The 24,089-nt window shown below is 42.8% G+C and overlaps 1 protein-coding gene and 1 non-coding gene across 4 annotated transcripts; both read right to left on the reverse strand.

Moving 5' to 3' along the window:
* Nucleotides 1-12,155: 12,155 nt before the first annotated feature.
* TRNAG-CCC (transfer RNA glycine (anticodon CCC)) lies at nucleotides 12,156-12,226 on the reverse strand. The gene has a single exon. It is a non-coding gene; the product is annotated as a tRNA-Gly (tRNA).
* A 741-nt stretch (nucleotides 12,227-12,967) lies between these two features.
* On the reverse strand, nucleotides 12,968-19,303 carry LOC100274093 (Sec14p-like phosphatidylinositol transfer family protein). 3 transcript variants are annotated; one of them, XM_035966779.1, is made up of 12 exons: nucleotides 18,999-19,227; nucleotides 18,855-18,883; nucleotides 18,126-18,363; nucleotides 16,214-16,297; nucleotides 16,084-16,137; nucleotides 15,768-15,845; nucleotides 14,963-15,016; nucleotides 14,629-14,688; nucleotides 14,446-14,541; nucleotides 13,845-13,946; nucleotides 13,669-13,749; nucleotides 12,968-13,542 (listed from the first exon to the last, which is right to left on the reverse strand). In XM_035966779.1, the coding sequence occupies exons 4-12, from the start codon at nucleotides 16,292-16,294 to the stop codon at nucleotides 13,252-13,254; spliced, it is 897 nt and encodes a 298-aa protein (XP_035822672.1). In that variant the 5' UTR covers nucleotides 16,295-16,297; nucleotides 18,126-18,363; nucleotides 18,855-18,883; nucleotides 18,999-19,227; the 3' UTR covers nucleotides 12,968-13,251. The 3 variants fall into 3 exon arrangements, with proteins under 3 accessions (XP_035822672.1, XP_020406974.1, NP_001141944.1); NM_001148472.1 differs by lacking the exon at nucleotides 18,126-18,363 and having other exon boundaries at nucleotides 12,987-13,542; nucleotides 18,999-19,272; XM_020551385.3 differs by lacking the exons at nucleotides 16,084-16,137; nucleotides 16,214-16,297; nucleotides 18,126-18,363 and having other exon boundaries at nucleotides 18,999-19,303.
* Between the last annotated feature and the right edge of the window lie 4,786 nt (nucleotides 19,304-24,089).

Consider the following 24,089-nt stretch of genomic DNA (forward strand, 5'->3'; position numbering starts at 1 on the left):
GAAGGACGCCAAGCCCGCAAAGACTCCGAGGGGAACCGACGGACACACCGACCTCAACAAAGGAGTCTCGAAGGAGAATTGAAAGGGAAAAGGTGGACTTGGACCATGAAAGACTTCCACTGCACTCCGATGAGAGGGTAACTTCTTCCAAGTTCATCTCATGAACTCTTATTGCCATTTGCTCTTAATTGAAGATTTTGGTGAGGCAATGGGGGCATGGGGCCAAGGTTATTCCCGTTTTGGTGCTTGATGCCAAAGGGGGAGAAAATAAAGGCCAAAGCAATAAATGGATCAGCTACCACTTGAGAGATTTGAAAATAGTAGAATAGAGCTTTTGGTTTGTCAAAACTCTTTTGGTTTGTCAAAACTCTTTCATTGTCTCTTTTGTCAAAAGTTGGCTTCTTGTGGGGAGAAGTGTTGATTATGGGAAATAGGGGGAGTTTTTGAAATCTTTGATCAATCTCTTTTGGAATGACTCTCTTTATGCTTCAACATGTGTGTTTGACTTAGAGATAGAGATTTGAGTTTGATTTGCAAAAACAAACCAAGTGGTGGCAAAGGATGATCCATATATGCCAAAATTGAATCAAAATAAATTTGAGTTTTATTTGAAGTGATATTGCACTTGTTCTAGTTGCTTTATGTTGTGTTGGCATAAATCACCAAAAAGGGGGAGATTGAAAGGGAAATGTGCCCTTGGGCCATTTCTAAGTATTTTGGTGATTGAGTGCAAACACAAGTGCTTAAATGTGAATTTATGCCCATGGATGAACAAAGTGCAAATCAAGAGTAAAGGTATGTTTCTAAGCCTTAGTACATTGGTTTTGTGTACTAATATACTTGTCTAAGTGTTAGAAACAGAAAGAAGGAGAAAAGAAAAGAGGTGCAAAAGGCTGGCTGTGTACAGCCAAGACACAGCTCAGTCTGGCACACCGGACTGTCCGGTGGTGCACCGGACAGTGTCCGGTGCGCCAGGCTGACTCGGCACGAAGTAGCCGCTCTCGGGAATTCGCCGACGGCGTACGGCTATAATTCACCGGACTGTCCGGTGTGCACCGGACTGTCCGGTGAGCCAACGGTCGGCCGGACCAACGGTCGGCCGCGCGATCTGCGCGGGACACGTGGCTGAGCCAACGGTCGGAAGGGGGCACCGGACTGTCCGGTGTGCACCGGACATGTCCGGTGCGCCAGCGGCTCCTGATCTGCAACGGTCGGCTGCGCCATTTAAGGAAGGAAATCGGGCACCGGACTGTCCGGTGCACCCGACGACAGAAGGCAAGATTAGCCTTCCAGATTTGCTCTCAACGGCTCCTAGCTGCCTTGGGGCTATAAAAGAGACCCCTAGGCGCATGGAGGAGGATACCAAGCAACCTTAGAGCATTCTTGATCATCCACACTCAGTCTTTGCGCATTCGTTTGTCATTCTCAGTGATTCGAGCTCCGTTCTAGTGAGAACTTTGAGATAGTCTTTTGAGCTCGTTTCTTGGCCGTGTGTGTGCGCATTTTGCTGTGGATTTGTGTGTGTTGCTTCCCTCCCTTACTTCGTATTTCTTTGTGAATCTCAAGTGTAAGGGCGAGAGGCTCCAAGTTGTGGAGATTCCTCGCAAACGGGATATTGAAAGGCAAAGCAAAACACCGTGGTATTCAAGTTGGTCTTTGGACCACTTGAGAGGGGTTGATTGCAACCCTCGTCCGTTGGGACGCCACAACGTGGAGTAGGCAAGCGTTGGGCTTGGCCGAACCACGGGATAAACCACTGTGTCATCTCTGTGTTTGATCTCTTGTGGTATTGTGTTTTGTTGAGACTCCTCTCTAGCCACTTGGCGGTTATTGTGCTAACACTTAATAAGTTTTGTGGCTATAAGTTTAAGTTTCACAGGATCACCTATTCACCCTCCCCTCTAGGTGCTCTCAGGTTCAAGCTGGATTATTGACAGCGGATGCACAAACCATATGACGGGGGAGAAGAAGATGTTCACCTCCTACGTCAAAAACAAGGATTCCCTAGATTCAATAATATTCGGTGATGGGAATCAAGGCAAGGTAAAAGGGTTAGGTAAAATTGCTATTTCATCCGAGCACTCTATATCTAATGTGTTTTTAGTTGAGTCTCTTGGATATAATTTGCTATCTGTTAGTCAATTATGCAATATGGGATATAATTGTCTATTCACAAATATAGATGTGTCTGTCTTTAGAAGAAGTGATGGTTCACTAGCTTTTAAGGGTGTATTAGACGACAAACTTTACTTAGTTGATTTTGCAAAAGAGGAGGCCGGTCTAGATGCATGCTTAATTGCTAAGACTAGCATGGGCTGGTTGTGGCATCGCCGCTTAGCACATGTAGGGATGAAGAACCTTCACAAGCTTCTAAAGGGAGAACACGTGATAGGTTTAACTAATGTGCAATTCGAAAAAGATAGACCTTGTGCAGCTTGTCAAGCAGGCAAACAGGTGGGAAGCTCTCATCACACCAAAAATGTGATGACCACATCAAGACCTTTGGAGATGCTTCACATGGACCTCTTCGGACCCGTCGCCTATCTAAGTATAGGAGGAAGTAAGTATGATCTTGTTATAGTTGATGATTTTCCCGCTTCACTTGGGTATTCTTTTTGCAGGATAAATCTGAAACCCAAGGGACCCTCAAGCGCTTCCTAAGGAGAGCTCAAAACGAGTTTGAGCTCAAGGTGAAGAAGATAAGGAGCGACAATGGGTCCGAGTTCAAGAACCTTCAAGTGGAGGAGTACCTTGAGGAGGAAGGGATCAAGCACGAGTTCTCCGCTCCCTACACACCACAGCAAAATGGTGTGGTAGAGAGGAAGAACAGGACGCTAATAGACATGGCGAGGACGATGCTTGGAGAATTCAAGACCCCCGAGCTTTTTGGTCGGAAGCCGTGAACACGGCTTGCCACGCCATCAACAGGGTCTACCTTCATCGCCTCCTCAAGAAGACGTCGTATGAGCTACTAACCGGTAACAAACCCAATGTTTCGTATTTTCGTGTTTTTGGGAGTAATTGCTACATTCTAGTGAAGAAGGGTAGGAATTCCAAATTTGCTCCCAAAGCCGTAGAAGGGTTTTTGTTAGGTTATGACTCAAATACAAAGGCGTATAGAGTCTTCAACAAATCATCGGGTTTGGTTGAAGTCTCTAGCGACGTTGTATTTGATGAGACTAATGGCTCTCCAAGAGAGCAAGTTGTTGATTTTGATGATATAGATGAAGAAGAAGTTCCAACAGCCGCAATACGCACCATGGCAATTGGAGATGTGCGGCCACAGGAACAAGATGAGCAAGATCAACCTTCTTCCTCAACAATGGTGCAACCCCAACTCAAGATGATAAGCAGGAGGCGTGTGATCAAGGGGGAGCACAAGATGATCTTGAAATGGAGGAAGAAGCACAACCGACACCTCCAACCCAAGTTCGAGCGATGATTCAAAGGGATCATCCCGTCGACCAAATTTTGGGTGACATTAGCAAGGGCGTAACTACTCGATCTCGATTAGTTAATTTTTGTGAGCATTACTCCTTTGTCTCTTCTATTGAGCCTTTCAGGGTAGAAGAGGCCTTGCTAGATCCGGACTGGGTGTTGGCCATGCAGGAGGAGCTCAACAACTTCAAAAGAAATGAAGTTTGGACACTGGTGCCTCGTCCCAAGCAAAATGTTGTGGGAACCAAGTGGGTGTTCCGCAACAAGCAAGACGAGCACGGGGTGGTGACAAGGAACAAGGCACGACTTGTGGCAAAAGGTTATGCCCAAGTCACAGGTTTGGACTTTGAGGAGACTTTTGCTCCTGTGGCTAGGCTAGAGTCCATTCGTATCTTGCTAGCATATGCCACTCACCATTCCTTCAGGTTGTTCCAAATGGATGTGAAGAGCGCCTTCCTCAACGGGCCAATCAAGGAGGAGGTGTACGTGGAGCAACCCCCTGGCTTCGAGGATGAACGGTACCCCGACCACGTGTGTAAGCTCTCTAAGGCGCTCTATGGACTTAAGCAATCCCCAAGAGCATGGTATGAATGCCTTAGAGATTTTTTAATTGTTAATGCTTTCAAGGTTGGGAAAGCCGATCCAACTCTTTTTACTAAGACTTGTGATGGTGATCTTTTTGTGTGCCAAATTTATGTCAATGACATAATATTTGGTTCTACTAACCAAAAGTCTTGTGAAGAGTTTAGCAGGGTGATGACTCAGAAATTCGAGATGTCGATGATGGGCGAGTTAAGCTACTTCCTTGGGTTCCAAGTGAGGCAACTCAAGGATGGAACCTTCATCTCTCAAACCAAGTACACGCAAGACTTGATCAAGCGGTTTGGGATGAAGGATGCCAAGCCCGCAAAGACTCCGATGGGAACTAATGGACACACCGACCTCAACAAAGGAGCTAAGTCCGTTGATCAAAAAGCATACCGGTCTATGATAGGGTCTTTACTTTATTTGTGTGCTAGTAGACCGGATATTATGCTTAGTGTATGCATGTGTGCAAGATTTCAATCTGATCCAAGGGAGTGCCACTTAGTGGCTGTGAAGCGAATTCTTAGATATTTAGTCGCTATGCCTTGTTTCGGGATCTAGTATCCAAAGGGGTCTACCTTTGACTTGATTGGATATTCAGATTCCGACTATGCTGGATGTAAGGTCGACAGGAAGAGTACATCGGGGACGTGCCAATTCTTAGGAAGGTCCCTGGTGTCATGGAGTTCTAAGAAACAAACCTCCGTTGCCCTATCCACCGCTGAGGCCGAGTACGTTGCCGCAGGACAGTGTTGCGCGCAACTACTTTGGATGAGGCAAACCCTCAGGGACTTTGGCTACAATTTGGTCAAAGTCCCACTCCTATGTGATAATGAGAGTGCTATCCGCATGGCGGATAATCCTGTTGAACACAGCCGCACAAAGCACATAGACATCCGGCATCACTTTTTGAGAGACCACCAGCAAAAGGGAGATATCGAAGTGTTTCATGTTAGCTCCGAGAACGAGCTAGCCGATATCTTTACCAAGCCTTTAGATGAGCAGACCTTTTGCAAGTTGCGTAGTGAGCTAAATGTCTTAGATTCGTGGAACTTGGATTGATTTATAGCATACTTGTGTTTATGCCCTTGATCATGTTCCTTTTGCATTGTGTTGTTTATTTATGGTGCTCGAGTTGTACATGCACTCCTCGGACCTCACAAGTCTGTTGCAAAGTGATGCACATATTTAGGGGGAGATGTGTTACAACTTGACCCTTTGAGACTAACCATGTGCTTGAGTTTGCTTGAATTAGTCTCTAAGGAGGATTGAAAGGGAAAAGGTGGACTTGGACCATGCAAGACTTCCACTGCACTCCGATGAGAGGGTAACTTATTCCAAGTTCATCTTTATGATCCTATTGCCTTTTACTCTTAGTTGAAGATTTTTGGTGAGGCAATGGGGTTAAAGGGCCAAAGTTGATCCCGTTTTGGTGCTTGATGCCAAAGGGGGAGAAAATAAGGCTAAAGCAAATAAATGGATCAGCTACCACTTGAGAATTTTGAAAAAGTAGAGTTAGAGTTTTTGTTTGTCAAAATACTCTTGTTTGCTTCTTATTATCAAAGTTGGCTTCTTGTGGGGAGAAGTGTTGATTATGGGAAAAAGGGGGATCTTTTGAAATCTTGAATCAATTTCTCTTGGAACGACTCTCTTCATGTCTTAACAAGTGTGTTTCACTTAGAGATAGAAATTTGAGTTTGATTTGCAAAAAAAACCAAATGGTGGCAAAGAATGATCCATATATGCCAAATTTGATTCAAACCAAATTTGATTCAAACCAAATTTGAGTTTTCATTTGCATTGATATTGCACTTGTTCTAGTTGCTTTATGTTGTGTTGGCATAAATCACCAAAAAGGGGGAGATTGAAAGGGAAATGTGCCTTTGGGCCATTTCTAAGTATTTTGGTGATTGAGTGCCAACGCAAGTGCTTTTGTGTTGACCTATGCAATGTGGTGGACAAAGTGCAAATCATGTCAAAAGGTATGTTTCTCAGACTTAGTACATTGTTTTAGAGACTAATGTATTGTGTCTAAGTGCTGGAAACAGGAAAAGAACAATTGGAAATGTCTTGGCTCGAGCAGCCAAGACTCTGCTCAGTCTGGGAGCACCGGACAGTCCGGTGGTGCACCGGACAGTGTCCGGTGCGCCAGGTTGGCTCAGGCGAACTGGCCGCTCTCGGGAAGAATTTAACGGTGTACGACTATAGTTCACCGGACTGTCCGGTATGCACCGGACTGTCCGGTGAGCCAACGGTCGACCGGGCCAACGGTCGGCTGCGCGATCTGCGCGAGACACGTGGACCGAGCCAACGGTCGGGAGGAGACACCGGACTGTCCGGTGTGCACCGAACAGTGTCCGGTGCGCCAACGGCTCCCAGGCGCCAACGGTCGACTACGCCACAGAAGGAAAGAAATCCGCACCGGACAGTGTCCGGTGTGCACCGGACTGTCCGGTGCGCCAGGCGACAGAAGGCAAGAATTGCCTTCTTGGAATGCTCTCAACAGCTCCTAGCTGCCTTGGGGCTATAAAAGGGACCCCTAGGCGCATGGAGGAGCACACCAAGCATTCTCAAAGCATTCCTAAGCACTAAGACATCAATTTAGCGCCTTTGATTCTTTGCGATAGCAATTAGAGCTCTAGTTGAGTTGTGAACTCATTGAGTTGTGTTGTGAGCTCTTGTTGCGACTTGTGTGCGTGGTGTTGCTGTGATTTCTTGTCTTGAGTGTGTTGCTTATCCCTCCCTTACTCCGTGCTTCTTTGTGATCATCTAAGTGTAAGGGCGAGAGGCTCCAAAGTGTAGAGATTCCTCGCAAACGGGATATAGTAAAGCAAGCAAAACACCGTGGTATTCAAGTGGGTCTTTGGACCGCTTGAGAGGGGTTGATTGCAACCCTCGTCCGTTGGGACGCCACAACGTGGAGTAGGCAAGCGTTGGTCTTGGCCGAACCACGGGATAAACCATTGTGCCATCTTTGTGATTGATCTCTTGTGGTTATTGTGTTTTGTTGAGACTCCTCTCTAGCCACTTGGCAATTATTGTGCTAACGTTAATCAAGTTTTTGTGGCTTTAAGTTTAAGTTTTACAGGATCACCTATTCACCCCCCCCCCCCCTCTAGGTGCTCTCACCTTCGTCCAAGTCCACTCTATATGCTTTGAACCATAACAAAAGATATTAGCAAATAATGTTAGTTCAAATGGTTGTCTTGATCATCAAACACAAAAGTTAATGATCAATGGGCCTCAGTCCATTTTACTTACATCTTGCTCCGATCATCATGTGAGGGGCTCTTGTGCTCATTCCTCGCTAGACATTCGCAAAGAGCAACTCTAGTAAAGTCGTGGCTTGTTAGAGTGTCTCTTTAGCATGGTTCTTGTGGTGTCATCGTTGTGGAATTGTTGTGTGATACCAATGAGCGCATGAACCACCTAGTTTGGACTCGCTACAACAAAAATATAGGTTGCCAGCAAGCAACCAAGCCTCAAGGAAATATCATTTATCATTTATTGCCTCGTGTGGTTTGCACTCCTTACTTACTCTTGCATTTACATCTATATACTTGTTATATAATCCTTGCTCAACTAGCATTACATAGATTATACTTAGTAATTGTTGTTGATTAATATCTATTGCTAATAAGTAGCTTGCTTCATTCAAAAATTACTAAATACCAAGCTTCTAGTATTGCTTAGGGAGATTGCATAAAGTGAACTAGAGTTAGAGCAAGCATATGATTTCACACCATCTTTGTTACTATTAAACATTGCTCTAGCAATATTTGTGAGTTTTGTAGAACTATTTGTATAGGTTATCGCGTCCTCTAGCCATTAAGATACTTTAACCAAGGGGAACCTCGGTGGGGCACTTGAAGGCTCGTTAGTGGGTGAACATTGACTGCTTGACAACTCTAATGTGGAAACATCATGGACACTTCCCTAAATCCCTAGGTAAACACGATTTATCTGGTGTCATAGCAGGTGGAGACGTCATCGCTGCCTGAGAGAGCTCAGTCGCACTCCACCATTGTAGGAGGCACTTGAGGCACTGCAGCCATTTAGGCTAGACTGGGGGGTGACGTAAACACACCAAAACACAGTCAAACACGCTCGTGGCTCATTCATGGGCTTCTAGTATGTGGTGGTGATGCAACTACCTGAATCAACCAAGTTGCATGTAATTGCGTGTGGCACATGAGAACCCATCTATGACTATAGAACCACACTCCAGTGCCCACAAGCACATCTTTGCTCCAAATGTCGACGACTGGTGCAAGGTCCTAGCACGGGAGTTATTAAGCAGTTTCAACGAGGCTCACCCTATTAGTCCTATTCATTCAAGGAACTTTCCACCCTCTATTGCTTTTTGTAGACCTGCATAAAAAAGGCCTCAAATGTTGCTCTTCCTCGTACCAGGTGGCGACTTGCAGGCCACCTACATATTGCATATACTGCATTAGGGTTTGAAACCTCGTGCATGACTGCAAGTGGTATCTCCTATCAGTCCTAGTGGATCTGGTGCTATGGGTAGTCATAGCCAATGCAACCTTCATGACCACACCTTGAGTACTCAGCCATCCACCCATGACAGCTCGACGAACTTTAGATAGAGCTACGCATGTGCGAATTACCAGTTTGTGTGCCTAGCAAAGGGAGTTGATGCCAATGGAGGAGATGTAAGAGACGATCAAGGCACGTAGCATTGGTAACATTGACCGACTCCTCTAGAGAAGTTGCTGCTAATGAGACCAATCGTGGTGATATGGCCAATGGGTCAAGCCTACTCAAGCTCGACCCATTGACACTATTCTTTTGGCCTCATGGCATGCCTACTAGTTGCCATGACATGGAGGACCCAATGTTGGTCAAGTGTCTTGCCTTTATCATTGTCAACCATATCGTCACACACCCTCCACTAGGGCGCCTAGCTACAACTATGATAGTCACTCAACCAGAAGATGAGGCCATATAGAGGTCACTTGTGTGTGCATCTATATGCTTTTAGGAAGGCAGCAAACATTGACTCAACGTGTCAAGTTGGTGCTACAAACACTGCCCCTATGCCCCACCTAGTGGACCGTGGACTTGCCTCTCATGTCGCATAAGCTGGGATAGGCATAGGACATGCCACCAAGGTTTACCAAAACATTTTGCTGCTAAAAACCACAAGTCATCGGGAACGGGAAAACCACACCGAAAACCGATAGGTTTAGTTTCAAATTCAAAATATACCGAAAACCGCTCAAAACCACCGAGAAACCTGTAAAACTAGCCGATTTTCTGTGTTTCTCGGTAAATTTTGTTTTCCTCGAGGAAATTAAATTTGATTTTGTAAACTGATCGGAAAATAAAAAACCATGAAAACCGATCGAAACCGTATTTTTGGCGAAAACCGTTGTTTTTCAGCGAAAATTGTTGATTAATATTTTTACAAAATAAAACTTTAACATTGGATATTTTATATTACTAAGAAAACATGTAGTTTTTATCATATTTTTTTCCTGGTTTTATACGTTCCAATGTTTTTTTCATTTTTAACGAATTTAATAAACCAACTTGAAAATTGCTCTTGCCTAGTAGCGGTAACGAGAAATTTTACCAGAAACCGGTGGTTCCCGGTCGATATTTTCAACCTTGCATGCCATCACATCTGGCTCTAAACCTGCAATCATAGCTCATATGTCCATGTATGACAAATAGGGCTACCCGCCAAACTTTGGTCTTGTCGAGGTCATGGCAGACACGGGCATCCTCAATATGCCACAAGAGATACACATAAACCCTAACCAACAACTCCTCCATTGTGCACTACCTTGAAAATTTTACCAAGTGTGTGAAGGCCGCCTACCCACTAATTCGTGAGACGCCCTGCAAAGGTAGTGCTACCGCTACGGCCCAAAGCCTCTTTTGAGTGCTTGCTTCTAAGCGAGGTGAGATATAATTATGCAATGGTATGAATGGGTCTAGCCATAGGTCTATCTAAGATGTGCGTCGAAAAAGGTCTACAGGATACAAGGTTGCCTACCCACTAGTTCATGAGACGCCCAAGTTATTGTCTCCTGCAAACTTATAGAGGTGGTGCTACCGCTATGGCCCAAAGCCTCTTTCGAGTGCTCTCTTCTAAGCGAGGTGAGATATAATTATGCAATAGTACGATTGGGTCTAACCATAGGTCTATATAAGATGCACATCAAAAAGGTCTACAAGGATGCAAGCTCTAGAAGCACTCTCTCGAACATCGGAATCAGGGCACGTAGGAAGTAGGGTGCAAGACCACCTCGTGGGTTAGGTCATTGCCCATATTTCATTTGTCTACTATTTATGTAATATCATAATTTGAATTTGTATTTTAGGACAATCATATTCTTAGTCTTCTAGGGCACTCATCGGAAACGTGTCGTTTGTATGAAACTATTTTACCTTCGATACCATGCAAATCTTCTATGTGTTCGAGAAAAAACAAAATCTTTCTAAGATGGTAGTTTTTTATGCTTTGATTATCCAAATGGTTCAGTTATTCATGAAAAAACATATATATTGTGGTGGTTCCTAAAAAGTTTGAACCCTAGATAGACAAGAAAAAAGACCATTGCTTTTTTAAAAAAATAAACAAGAGATTATTCAAAAAGACTTGAATCCATTTTGACAAGCTAGACTTGTCCTTGCGAACTGAAGGCTGGTTCCAACGGTTTCTCCTCCCAAATCTTCTTTTCGTACGTTTTGTTCATATTTTAATATCTCTCCCTAAAAGATTCTTCCCTCTATTTCTCCTTCTCTCCAACTATCCCCTCTATTAAGCTCTCCATATACACTATAACTTACATATTTAACGTTTTTATATAAATTTTTAAGTTTTAAAAACTATATAAAATTTTTACTACCGTAATTACATTGTTATCATGTTATAGAACTTAAAAATAATTAATTTCGCAAATAAACGTATTAATTATCAAATGGGGAGAGATTAGAGCTCTCCATCCATATGGGAATTTTCATGCCTTCCTCCACACTCGGTGACGCGCGGGAGGGATTGTTGGAGCTCATTTCCCCTGTCTGTACACCCCGAAGCCGGTGGATAAGGTTTGCAGTGAACGTCGAAGGGCGTCTAACATGTGGGTACTGGCCAACAACTATAGAAACCAGAAATAAATATTGACACTGGTGTTCCAGCCTCTGTCATGGTGCGACGAGTGCGACCCTTTGGCGCCTTTGCTTAGTCGACGCTCTCCTTGTTAAGAGGAGCACGAAAGTCTTATGTTGGGTCGATGAATTCTGCCTCTACTGCCTCCCCCCCCCCCACGAGGATTTTTACTCGAGCGGCGTTGGATGGTGCCAAGCGGAACCCGGATGCGTCATCGAGTGCTTCTATTTGCTCGAAGGGATATCGTCGTTTTCGGTATGCTGTGGTCGGAGTGCCTCATGCCTCCTTTTGTCCCCATTCGTGTTTGCTTGGCAGATGGCCATAAGGCAGCGGGACATGTGCAACTATGAGGGGAGGTCGAGATGCGCAAAGGCTTAGGTGTGTCGACGAGTACATTGTTCTTAGTAGAGGGGCTAGTTGTCGTTCGACCGCTTTAACCTACATCGTGTTGGGTTTGCTTTCTTTCTTTCCTCTATGTTGCTCAAATATTTGTTGTGTTGTGCTAGCAGCTATTTGTAATTAGCAGTTTGCCATAATCTTATATAGTGTTTTGCCTTGGTTTCCTAAAACGAGGTTATTTTCAATAAAATTCAGGTGGGGATGTTCTCTCCCGTGACATTGATAAAAAAATATTGGCAACATTTCTCCCTCATGGGCCGACTTTTTGCAAGAGCCGGAGAACCAATGAGTTTTTTTTAAAATGTCCTTTCCACAAACCTTGGTACTCCCTCTGTTTCTTTTTAGTTGTCGCTGGATAGTTCAATTTTGCACTATCCAGCGACAACTAAAACGAAACGGATGGAGTATATGAAAACTGAAAAGGGACAACAAAAAAGCAATCCTTTTCGCTTTCACCTTCTTTAACAACGTTTTACATCATAGAGAGGGAGGAATGTTTTAATAAGCACAATTTGAAACATGGTGAAAAATATTTGCTCGTGATTAAGCGCAACATGATAGCAAAACACTGAAAATAACCATGAAAAAAAACTAATGCGCATCCGGGGAATCGAACCCCGGTCAGTACCGTGGGAGGGTACTATGATACCACTACACCAGATGCGCTCGGTTGATATGCAATACGGTGGTTATTCAATTACAACATACAAGAATCATCACGAATAGTATCGGCATCGTGCCGGCGCATTGCCTTGGGCTCTCTTTCTCCCACCTCATAGACTCACACGGCCAACGCGACCGCAAAGCCAGCCGACGACGCCACCGCCGTTGACGCGCTTAACGGCGCCAGCTTGGTTACCCAAGGGCGCGCGGCGCCACCGTGCGTCCAGGGAAGAGGCCGGGGGCAGCACGGCGGTGGAAAGCGGCCGAGGGATGGATCTCACCAAGCGCGGGATTCGGTCCATCGCCTTCGTGTTCGTGTCCCTGTCGCGCCGCCGCAGCTCTTCTAACACGCTCAATGATCAGAACCGGGCGATCTCTCCGCTCCGATGGGTCTACATGCTAGTATGCTACTGACATATCCACGTTGCGGCGCCGGATGTAGATGATACCACCGTGCTGCAGCTGCCGTGGCCGGAGCCCGGAGGTACAACAACATTTCTCTCAGGGGCTAGCTGTCGAGCAGGTCGGCGCCGGCCCTTCGACGTGTTCACAGGCAAGTATACATGGACGGCAAGAAGCTGCAAGCGTGATCGCTGCTCTCCCTCTCCACTTCTCCAGACAGGCAATGCTGCCCCCCCCCCCCCCCCCCCCCCCCCCCCTCCTAACTCATCCCGCGCAGCTCAATTCATTGAAACTGCACTGCAGAGAGAATTTATCATCCAGAAGACCACAAACACTTGCATGGAATAGGGCGAAAAACTTTGCCAAAGGCGCTTCCATGGACTTCCTCTTTTAATAAACAGCTAAATATATCATATATGTGTTGGTTATATACTAACAAAAAGGTGATTATCGCTTCTTGTGCATCTAATATACACTGGCTGGTTTATCTCTCAGCCTCTCCAGCTACATGAACTCAAGCTTGCACTTGCACCATGCGACTGCAAGGCTTTTGCTGCTATAAATCCCCAGGCAACCGGGGGGACTGTTAACCGAAATACAGAAATGAACATCAGAGGGTCATGATGTCAATCTTTGTGGCTGTTGGTGGACTCGTCCTGCTCGCCAATCTTTTGGAACTCGGCCTGGATGACCTCGACGATCTTCGCGTCGTCTGGGTCCGGCTCGGGGATGCTGACATGCAACGATCCCATCTTGATGAGCTCCCTGCGCGACGCTTGCTCTCTGATGTGACCGTACAGTTCTTTGTGGAATGGATGGTCAAGGGAGAAGCAGTTGTCGACGTCGGTAGACGAATGCTTCGATGATCCGGAGGCCTCCCGGCGGCAGAAATGGGGGAGTGATGAGTAGTCCATGATCTACAAACGTTGAGCATCGCAGCTGTTTTACTGAAGGAAGAATACATGTGCACAGATACTGATCGTATTGTATTGCACCCAGAAATGACAGGTGAAAAGGCAGCAAGCAAGGAAGAATATATTTACCTTCAGAAGTTCATCTCTCCCGCAGCCAGTCAAAACTTTGACCTTCTTTTTTGTCCTCTCCTGCAATAAGGGCTTCACAACCTAGCGGCATGCTCAAATTAACTGTCATCAGTTCCTTTCTGCTAAAAAAATTACTAAAAACCGTAGGTCCGAGCGTTGGCTGTAACTGATAGTACCTTCCAACAAGCAGAAAATATGTATGGAACGTTGACTACATAATAGGTCTCTGTCTTTTCAGGGTAATTTAGATCATCAACTGTCGATATGGAAGTCAACATCTGTGTATCATATTGAAATCAATTAAGAAAATAGCATGCCACAATCAATACCAAAAAGCAACACAAGTAACACAGCATTCAGATCTTTTTAACAGAACACGGGATAAGTGAATCTGAACTTCGGTGTTAACACTTTGCTTGAATGCCATACAGAGATGAATTCAACAGTGGATAGCACAAAATTCAATGGTTATGCTATTCCTCAACACAAGAGGCTAGATAAAACTAACCCTAATATTCTATTTATCCCTAGATAATTACTAATAAGGATATGCATATTCTAGCGAAATTAGTATAGTCAAACTGTTCGCTTCGCTTCAGATTAGAGCCAGTTGTTCGGACTGCTGCAACTACAATCCATTGCTGCAATTACAATCCATAGAGACAAAACACTATAGAAACAGTAGAAGCCGTTTCGGATTAAAGCCAAGCGAATAGCTTGACTAATTCATTAGTGTATGGTCTAATGGAAAAAAGGGTTAATAGTCATAGCACGTACCTTTATTTGGCTTAGTGCTGATAGCTTCAAACCAGTCATATCCAGCACTTTTATACAGCTGGTAACAGGCCGCCCAAACTGTTGTGTCAGCCTAGGCTAAATGTGGTACAAATAAATGTTAGGGCTGGATTCATATGTTTACATAAGTGATCTTAAACTCAGAGCATTTTGTCGGATACTCACCAAAATTATACGATCACGGTACTCGTTAATCTGGATATGAGATTGCACATAGTAGTGGACCTGAGATAAAATACCTCTATTTTTAGTTGACACTTGACACAACACAACTCAGTAGAAACTAGAAAGAAGCACAATGCTACTGATAAAATACAGCTAGTTGAATAAGATCGTTATTTAGGTCATTGACTGATTGTGTACTATAGTCAAAGCTTATATCAACCTCTGAAATATAAACGTTTCCGCAGCATACATAAAAAAACTAAAGGCAGACACTTTTATGATTTTGGCTGTAGCTGTAGCCTACCAAACAAATAGCAAGCATCAGAGTAATTACCGAAGCTTTGTCATATGTGCTATGTCCAACACCAATGCCAAAAATTGGGAGACCCTGCCAATGACAGAAACAAAGAAAAAAAATATTGGAACAAAGAAAGAAGAAAATTGCTATAACTACAACATGCAACTTAACAATTGTGCTAGAAGGTTTGCTAATATTTTTTGAAAAGAAAAATTAAGAGTCTCGAGGAACACACACAGACTATACTACTGTAGTATATAAATGGGAAGCTAATGACTATCTGATGTTGCCCACAGGTGAGAAATATCAAGGCGAACCCAAAGCTTAAAGGTGAGAAATTATCACATAAGACCCTACAGTTCTTTCTAACAAAATATTGACAGGTCAACTGCAGTTATCACAGATGCCAAGTGAAAACATACCTATGATCCTACAGACCATAATAACCAAACAATGTCCAGTCAACTGCAGTTATCACAGTTCAAGTAATTATGACGCCATATCATACTTTGAAACTACAGACCTTAATAACCCATGTTGCAGTTAGTAGGACATCATTCCGTGGAAGTTTGACAATCAATATAAGTTAACACTTTAACCTCTTCAGTGCGATCTTCATTCGGCATATTAACTTTCCTATTGAAAACTGAAAATCAAAGTACTCTGTATTAAGAATTTCAACAAGGAGATAGACGCATTAAGTCCAGAATATGGTAGCCTTAGAATACCAACAGTAAAAAGGCATGTCTAGTTCAAACACACAAATGACTGGCTCATAATCAATCCATATAGGGTAATGGTTCAACCAACAGATTTTATTGTTGGAAGTAAACAGCTATACCTCCTTTGTGTATCCTGACAGGCCAATAAGTTGTGAATCACGTATTGACCTGTATAAATCTACTGGGACTATAGGCCTCTGCAGATGGACAGTGCAAACATTGATCAGAAAAAGAAAATCAAATTTTGCTATACAAACACACACAAATAGGCAGATTATTGAGAGTGGTATTGCTGCAATAATAAAATAAACAATCAAAATGAGAAATGGTTAGGAGAAGACCAGAATCGTAGAACTTTAAGGGAACCTTCTTTAGCTTTCTGATAACATATACAGTAATATCTGGAAGGATTAAATTCTAGACAGGATGACTCACCTCTAGCACACTATCAATTTCATTTTGAATCCTCCAATTCAAACATTCTACAATCTATAGAAACAAACATATTAGTAATTAAATTCGTGGTCACTTTACCCACTGTTGAGAAACTTGTATGAAACGTTACCATTTTATGAGCCTTTGCTACATTCCACTCTCTAGCCTTAAGGAAACGCACCAGTGTTTCTTTAGGATAGCCCTGGTGCATATTCTGAAATAAACGAAGATATGCTCACATTGTTTCCCAGAATCCCTCAACAAGTTATAGTTTAAGTTGATGAACAAATAATCATGTATTACATATTTACATCTAACGACACTGAAGTGAAGGTAGCAATCAAACATTTTCAGAAATTTAATCACTCTATATACGTGGACAGGTGGGTAGTACAGACTATGGAGCAAGGCTACCAAAATACTATGAACTAGGGTAGTCTCTGTAGGGAGTTTCGTGGTTCCAGCAATTGCGATAGTGAAAGAAACACATATCAGAAACATAATGCTGACTCCATTTTTTTAACACTATCCTATGATGAATCAAACTTATAAAGTATGTTTGCAAATACCCAACATAACAAAATATGTGGAAATTTAAAATGGTTGGATAAATATGAAGTAATAATCAATGATTTTTCTTATAATGGTTATTGACATTCAATTAAAGTTTACAGGTCTGGTTGTTCCACACAACACTTCAAATCTCCCAATATGATAAACTTGTATTAATTGTTTTCTTTTCAGAGCTGAAATTTTAGCTTGAAAATAAATCATCCAAACTGGGATAGGAGCATTTGTTTCTGCTTCACTAATGCTCCCATCCCCCATCTCCCCCCGCCCCCAGCCCCCCTGCAAGCGCGTATAGCAAGAGCGTACGTTATGGATGGCCAAAAAAGTCAAGGTTTATTTGTTGAGAACTGCTCCAGTGGTAATTTCATAAAACTCTCACAAATCTCAAAGCAAACCATCGCTAATTAAATGTCCTATTGAAGTATTGATCATTTTTAACTTGAATCTCATATGTCCGGCTCTGCCCATGCCTAGTCAGTCACTTCCTAGCCAAGATTCCTTATGTATCATCCTGCTGACCCACTTTCGTCGCTCTTGGGCTCTTGGCACCTCATCTCCACGAGATGACCGAGTCCAGTTTCAAGTCATCGGGAAGGACAGGATGCAAGCCACATGTAGACCTAGCGAACGCCCCTGTGTAGCATCAAATGATTGAGGAGCATTCAGATCATGCAATCAAATTGTGGTTTGGAACCTTGTTGGTATCCTTTGCAGCTGTCACTTTTATCGTTCTCATAAATCAAACATGGTTGAATTGTTTGCTTGCCTAGATAAACTAATAGGTTAATTCGATCAATTACAGAGCCTATTTAGCTAACTTGATCAATTTTTTCGTCTAGCAGCCGCTAAGTTCATGAAAGTGGATCAGGAACTTCAGCTAGCTACGGGCATGGGCTGGACGCAGGCATGCCAGCCTAGATGAGACACAAGAGAAATATAATTAATACAATTATTAATTAAAATTTTGTTTCTTTGAGATCTGTGCAAATTTTCATGGAAAGGACCAAACAATTCTCCTATTTGTTTGGTCTGTGTTCAATAAAAAGGAAAGAAAAAGCTAGCCTTTACAGTAATTACATGTAAATCTAGTTAGTAGACAAGTTTATTCTTGGGAACAGGTTTCCAGTGGTACCCGTCCCCATTAAAATCACAGCCACAACCCTTGTTGGTTTCTGAAGGTTTCCATTCACGCCAAAGCAATGAATGGGACTGATTTAGCACACGTGTAAAACATAAGGCTTCAACTGTTTCAGAACATTCTTCTTAATATAATGACACGCAGTTCTCCTGCGTGTTCGAGAAAAAAAAAGTTTTAGAACATCTCTTAAGCTGGTAATGAGAACTGAGTTGAGATGTACATGTGCCTTCAAACTCCAGGATGCAAGTTTGGTTGACAACTTGACATTAAAAACCAAAAGAATGGATCATGCTGCAGGACACCAAAGGTTCCTAGATGGCAGTTAGTTACGAACCTATACAGATGGCACGTACAATGACGATTCCCGAATATGTCCAAAATTCCAAATCGACGTAGCATATTTAATGGACTAGAGATCAGCAGTCTTGCCATTCATTTCGTCTCGGATTGGAAGCATGATCCACGCGCTTCCAACCAATGCCAACCTTGTCCAAACTGTCTTAACGCAGTATTTGATAGTCTGGGATCACCATGATTCTGCTACTCCATTGACAGTAGAAGACAGCCTTGATCTATGGGCTCACAAGTCACAACACATGTCAACCCAGAGAACTACAGCGAATTTCACAGAGAGTGCAAGCCACTACACTATTGCCATTCTAGGTAAGGTCAAGCAGCCAAGCACCACCAAACCTGACTACCCCATTAACAATGCAGCAAATTCGCGTAGCACATACCACCTGTTACAGATCAAGCAACATCTCCGAGCGTGCACTTTCCTAGCAGTAATAGCTGCATCATCGTACCTCTAGCATATACTACTGACCAAGAAACGATCAGAGATGAAGTGAATCATCCAGAGTTTGTTCTACGCCGATTTATCCATTCACAAGGATTAACGATACAGTGAGTAGCTCACTCTCCCTCTCTAAATCAGCTCGAATCTCGCTGAAATTCGCAAAGGTACGCTACGATATGACTACACGGGCTAAATTCTACCAGAGACAAAAGCAAGATCCATGCTTTCCCAACGAAACGGACATAGTGCACTCCAGATCCATACCTGAAACGATCTCTTCAGCGGGGCCTCCACTGCAAAGATCCGGACCAAGAATAGCGGAGTCAGAAAGACAGAAAACACCGCAACGACCGCGAAGAAGTCCCGAGAAATGTCGCGAAGCTTGACTCCAGCAAAGAAAGCACGCACCTTGCTCCATGAGGAGGCTGAGCTGCTTGACGGCGTCCTCGGAGTCGGCCCCCATTTGCCGCGGGAAGAGGCGATCCCGAGCACAGATTATGCGGGCCCGGCGCGGAGCCGGAGGCGCGAAGCGAGGTGGAAGATTCAGTCGGCAGTCGGAGGGAGGCCACCTGAAGGTGTATTTGTTCCGTGCTCGCTTGCGCCTCTTTGCTTCCACGGTCTTCCGTTCGCTGATCGCGCAGGCGTCCGCGACTCCGCGTCCCAGTGTATGACTGTTTGCTCGGACTTCGGTGCAGAAGGGAAGCGCGTCACGCCGTACAAGTACAATTCACAATGCTCCACTTTTTCACGCCCGCCCGGAAATGGAAATATTCTTTCTTTTTCTATAATAATATATAAACGATAAGAAAAGGCGCGGTCGTATAAAAGTTATAAGGAATATTTAGGGTCTAGTTTGTAAACATATCGTTTTTTTAAACCATCTATTCAAAGTTTCTAGAAAGTGATTTATACAAAAAGTTGAATGAAGATGTTTAGAACTCATTTCCTAAGAAACCAATCTCTTGTTTTTTATACCCAATTACTAGCATACACTTCTATTATTTTTAAAAGTGGCGGCAATAGATGTAAATTCCATGAAGCCAGCAAGGGCATGATGTAATTAACAGATAAAAGCTTGTTTTAGCTATGGGAGAGTAACTTCTTGGGTTTTAAGAATCTTGGAATCTAGTTTCTATAAAATAGGACATGAACTAGTATGTTTGTAACCACTCTAGTTTTTATAAACCGGTTCTTAAAAACTAGGTACTTCCAAACAGGGTCGTAGTCATAGGATATTTATCTTACAAGTTTCTTAAAAATATTGTAAACATCAATATTGTAAGAATTTTTTTTAAAACAATCGTTAATATATTTTTTGTCTAAATAGCCAGTATATAGTGCTTATATTAGGATGTTTGGGTCACAAGAACTTCTCTAAACTACTAATTTTTTTTTGTTTTCACCGTCGTCACTTTTATAAAAATATTCTTATACGTCTTTTTTATCTAACTTGTGATCTACCATTACCATCATCGTGCGTCATCGAGTGACGTGGGTCGTTATGTCCTACATAGGTCATGAGAAAAAACGAAAGGGAAGTGAGTTTTAATCAATTTCTAGATTCGTTTTGGTAACTGATGATCATCACAATCATGTGAGCTAGCTAATTTGCTAATTTATGATTACAGGTTCATAAGATTAACAATTGTATCTCTAAATCAGAAAATAGCTCAAATCCAACCAATAAGGGATAAAATTTGGAAAATGAACTTGCAGTAGTCCACACTTTGGATAAATTCTAAACACTCCTAGGAACCCTCTTAGGTTGGTTCATTCGCCAGCTTCATTCCCCACTATGCAAAACTTGAGACGCTTCTGAATCGTTGATCATTGTGTTACTATCAAGGTATTTACTGCTACTACCAAATATTCTGGAATATGGATGACGCAAGGACCCTTGAACGATCTAGGAGAGGGCTTGGCATGGGTCTATCGGGATGATCTTGTCTCTCACCGTCGCTGCTCGATCTAGGTAATTGGAATGTAGCTCATCACCTTTTCTTTTGACTAATAGGAAGAAGTGGATTGTCTGTTTCGAGAGATAGTTGCTATCACTTTTGACCTTATCGATTTTATGTGGTCTTGCTGCCTACTTTATCTCGCATTTTTGTAGTTGTGCCAATGTACTACTCACAAACCCGATCTGGGTTGTTGTTACATGAATGCAAATGAGCATATATTTCTTCTCAGCTACCTACTTTTAGTACAAAATCGTAGATCATCTTGCAGAATGTTGATACTTCATTGTTGCAGACTCACAGAAAGGCGAACAAACAACAAAGACCTTAGGGTTTGACTTGTGCTCTTGATAAGCCCTTGAAGCTACTACAGTTGAAAACACTCCACACAAAACAATTCATGTTGTAAGTACAGCTCTTGTAGTAAGGGATACTCTATTCATGATTAATGTCTTCTATTAGGTACATGCCTACATCGGGACAATCTTTATAACTCTCTGTAGTTTGTTGTCCCAGGAAGGTGATGCTCATTCCTCATTTCTAGATGGATTGGAATTCAATAGTGTTTCTCTTTAACTTCTACCATAAAGATTTGATTTTAGGCTCTGTTCTTACAATTGGATTAATATTATTGTATTAATTTGCAATATAAATTGATACCTATATAACTTGGTCGGCGTTGCTACTTTTGGAGCTTGTCGCTACTCCGTGTCATTCCATTACCATTGCCGCATAAGTTACTTGCACTGGGCTTAGCTTCTAGATGAAAACCTCCTCCCATCATAGGAACCTGTTTGATCTATCTAGATAGGCTGGAAGGCTCAAGTTTAAAGTTTCACTCTTTTAGAGCTAAGCTGAGCCAAAATTAGAATATAAGCACCTAATGACCTGCTTATGAATTATTGAAAGTCGCCTAGAGGGGGGTGGATAGGCGAAACCTGAAAATTAAAACTTTATCCCCCAACTTGATCCCTTGATTAGTGGTTAGAACAAGATATACAATTATCGGAGTATAAAAACTAAGTCCTTGCTTGAAAAGAGTATTGCTTTCTAATAATACGGAATTGATAAAACAATACAACTAATAGGTCTATGAGAATAAAGCAAAGGGGGGCTTGGATAAGAAGTGCAATGACACCAGTTCTTTCTTGCGATGTGTTGCTTCACTCTATGAGATTTTAACTTAAAGCAACACCAAATAATATTAGCAAAGAATAGTGCAAGAAAACTTAGAAAGGGAAGAACAAACAAATCACAAGCAATAAGCACACGAGACACGGGTGATTTGTTTTACCGAGGTTCGACCCTCGAAGGCCTAGTCCCCATTGAGGAGTCCACTAAGGACGGGTCTCTTTCAACCCTTTCCCTCTCTCCACCGATCACACAAGACCGGCGAGCTCTTCTTCTTCTCAAGGATCACTTAAGACCCCGCAAGGATCACCACACTCTTTGGTGTCTCTTGCTAGCTTTACAAGCCTCCAAAACTTTGGAGGAAGTTCAATGGGAGTCAAAAACTCCACGCACAAATGATCACAAGATGTAGTGCACACTAACTCTCAATAATTCTCACAAGGCACTCTTGCTAGACTCACACAAGAGGCTTTCTTTTGCTAGCACTCTTTTTGTGGCACTTGTGTTGGTTGTAGTGGCCTAAATCTTGCGCATAGGATGGATCAATGAATATATGTGGTTGGGAGGGCTTGAGTATGTCAACTAGATGACTTGGAATATTGCTTGGGCTCCCACACCTTGAAGTGGCCGGTTGGGGTGGTATTTATAGCCACCAACCAAATTGTAGCCGTTGGAGTAGGCTACTGGCGATGGGCGCACCGGACAGTCCGGTGCGCCACCGGACAGTGTCCGGTGCGCCGCCACGTCATCCTGTCGTTAGGGCTTGGAGCTGGTCGACCGTTGGAGGCTCTGTCCTCTTGTGACACCGGATAGTCCGGTGTCGCACCGGACAGTCCGGTGCCCCTCTGACTTCTGCTTTGACATTCTGAATTGCACTGTTCACTTTGCAGAGTCGACCGTTGCGTGCAGATAGTCGTTGCTCCGCTGGTGCACCGGACAGTCTGGTGCGCCACCGGACACTGTCCGGTGCAACACCGGACAGTCCGGTGAATTATAGCGGAGCTGCGCTGGAAATCCCGAAGCCGAAGAGTTTAAGCTGATTCACCCTGGTGCACCGGACACCGTCCGGTGCGCCAGACCAGGGAGCACTTCGGTTTCCATTGCTCCTTTCTTTTTGAACCCTTTTTAATCTTTGTATTGGTTTTGAGTTGAACCTTTGGCACCTGTAGAATGTATGATCTAGAGCAAACTAATTAGTCCAATTGTTTGTGTTGGGCAATTCAACCACCAAAATCATTTAGGAAAAGGTTTGACCCTATTTCCCTTTCAATCTCCCCCTTTTTGGTGATTGATGCCAACACAAAACAAAGCAACTATATAAGTGCGAAATTGAACTAGTTTTCTTAAAGTAAGTGCAAAAGGTTACTTAGAATTGAACCAATATTCATTTCATAAGATATGCATGGATTGATTTCTTTATTTTTATCATTTTGGACCACGCTTGCACCACATGTTTTGTTTTTGTAAATTCTTTCCAAAGTCCTTTTGCAAATGGTCAAAGGTAAATGAGTAGAATTTTGAGAAGCATTTTCAAGATTTGAAATTTTCTCCCCCTGTTTCAAATGCTTTTTCCTTTGACTAAACAAAACTCCCCCTTAATCAAATCCTCATCTTAGTGTTCAAGAGGGTTTTAGATATTAGTTTTGAAAGGGTTGTACCAATTTGAAATTCTATCAAAAGTAAGATACCGATTGAAAAATCATCAATTGAAAAAACTTTTCTTAACTCAAATTTTTGAAAATTGGTGGTGGTGCGGTCCTTTTGCTTTGGGCTAATACTTTCTCCCCCTTTGGCATGAATCGCCAAAAATGGATACTTGAGTGAAATATAAGCCCTAGATAACTACTTGCTCCCCATTTGGTAAATAATATGCGAGTGAAGATTATACCAAATTAGAGGGCTGGCGGAATACCGGCAAGGAAGGATAGTACCGAAGATGTAGAGTGGAAGCGATGTCTTTGCCGAATACTCCATTTCCCTTTCAATCTAAGACTTAATACATGAGATGCTCATGGAAACATATTAGTCTTAGCCTTGGCACAATAGAGATAGGAAATATGCAAATGTACCAAAGGAAAGAGACATGATTAAAAGGATATGTAAATTAAGCTTAAACAATTCTATATAATATAGATTGCTCCCCCTAAATATGTGCTTTGAGAGGAATACAAATTTTTTGGTCTTAGATGCCAAGTGCACATAATTTAGGTTAATGAGATCATATCCATATCATAGAGAATGTGAAGTGCATTGTGTCATAGTATAAGTGTGATGCTCATGATAGTTTATGCACTTATGAAAGCATGTTATAAACATCTCAAGCATTTACCTTTAAGGATTTCAAAGAGGCTTAAGGACCATCCACCTTTGGAACAAAGGCAGCTTATCCTCGTTACAAGGTGAAGCTTTA

Source organism: Zea mays, chromosome 4 (assembly GCF_902167145.1).
Source record: "Zea mays cultivar B73 chromosome 4, Zm-B73-REFERENCE-NAM-5.0, whole genome shotgun sequence".
Classification (NCBI taxonomy): domain Eukaryota; kingdom Viridiplantae; phylum Streptophyta; class Magnoliopsida; order Poales; family Poaceae; genus Zea; species Zea mays.

What these genes read in the sequence shown, in the direction of transcription:
- LOC100274093 (NM_001148472.1), bottom strand. Translation starts at nt 19,053, where the DNA reads ATGGGGGCCGACTCCGAGGACGCCGTCAAGCAGCTCAGCCTCCTCATG. An exon ending in TGTCAGGATACACAAAGGAG is followed by an intron (nt 15,017 to 15,767) that starts GTATAGCTGTTT and finishes TGTCATTGGCAG; the next exon opens with GGTCTCCCAATTTTTGGCAT. An exon ending in TATTTTCTGCTTGTTGGAAG is followed by an intron (nt 13,750 to 13,844) that starts GTACTATCAGTT and finishes GCATGCCGCTAG; the next exon opens with GTTGTGAAGCCCTTATTGCA.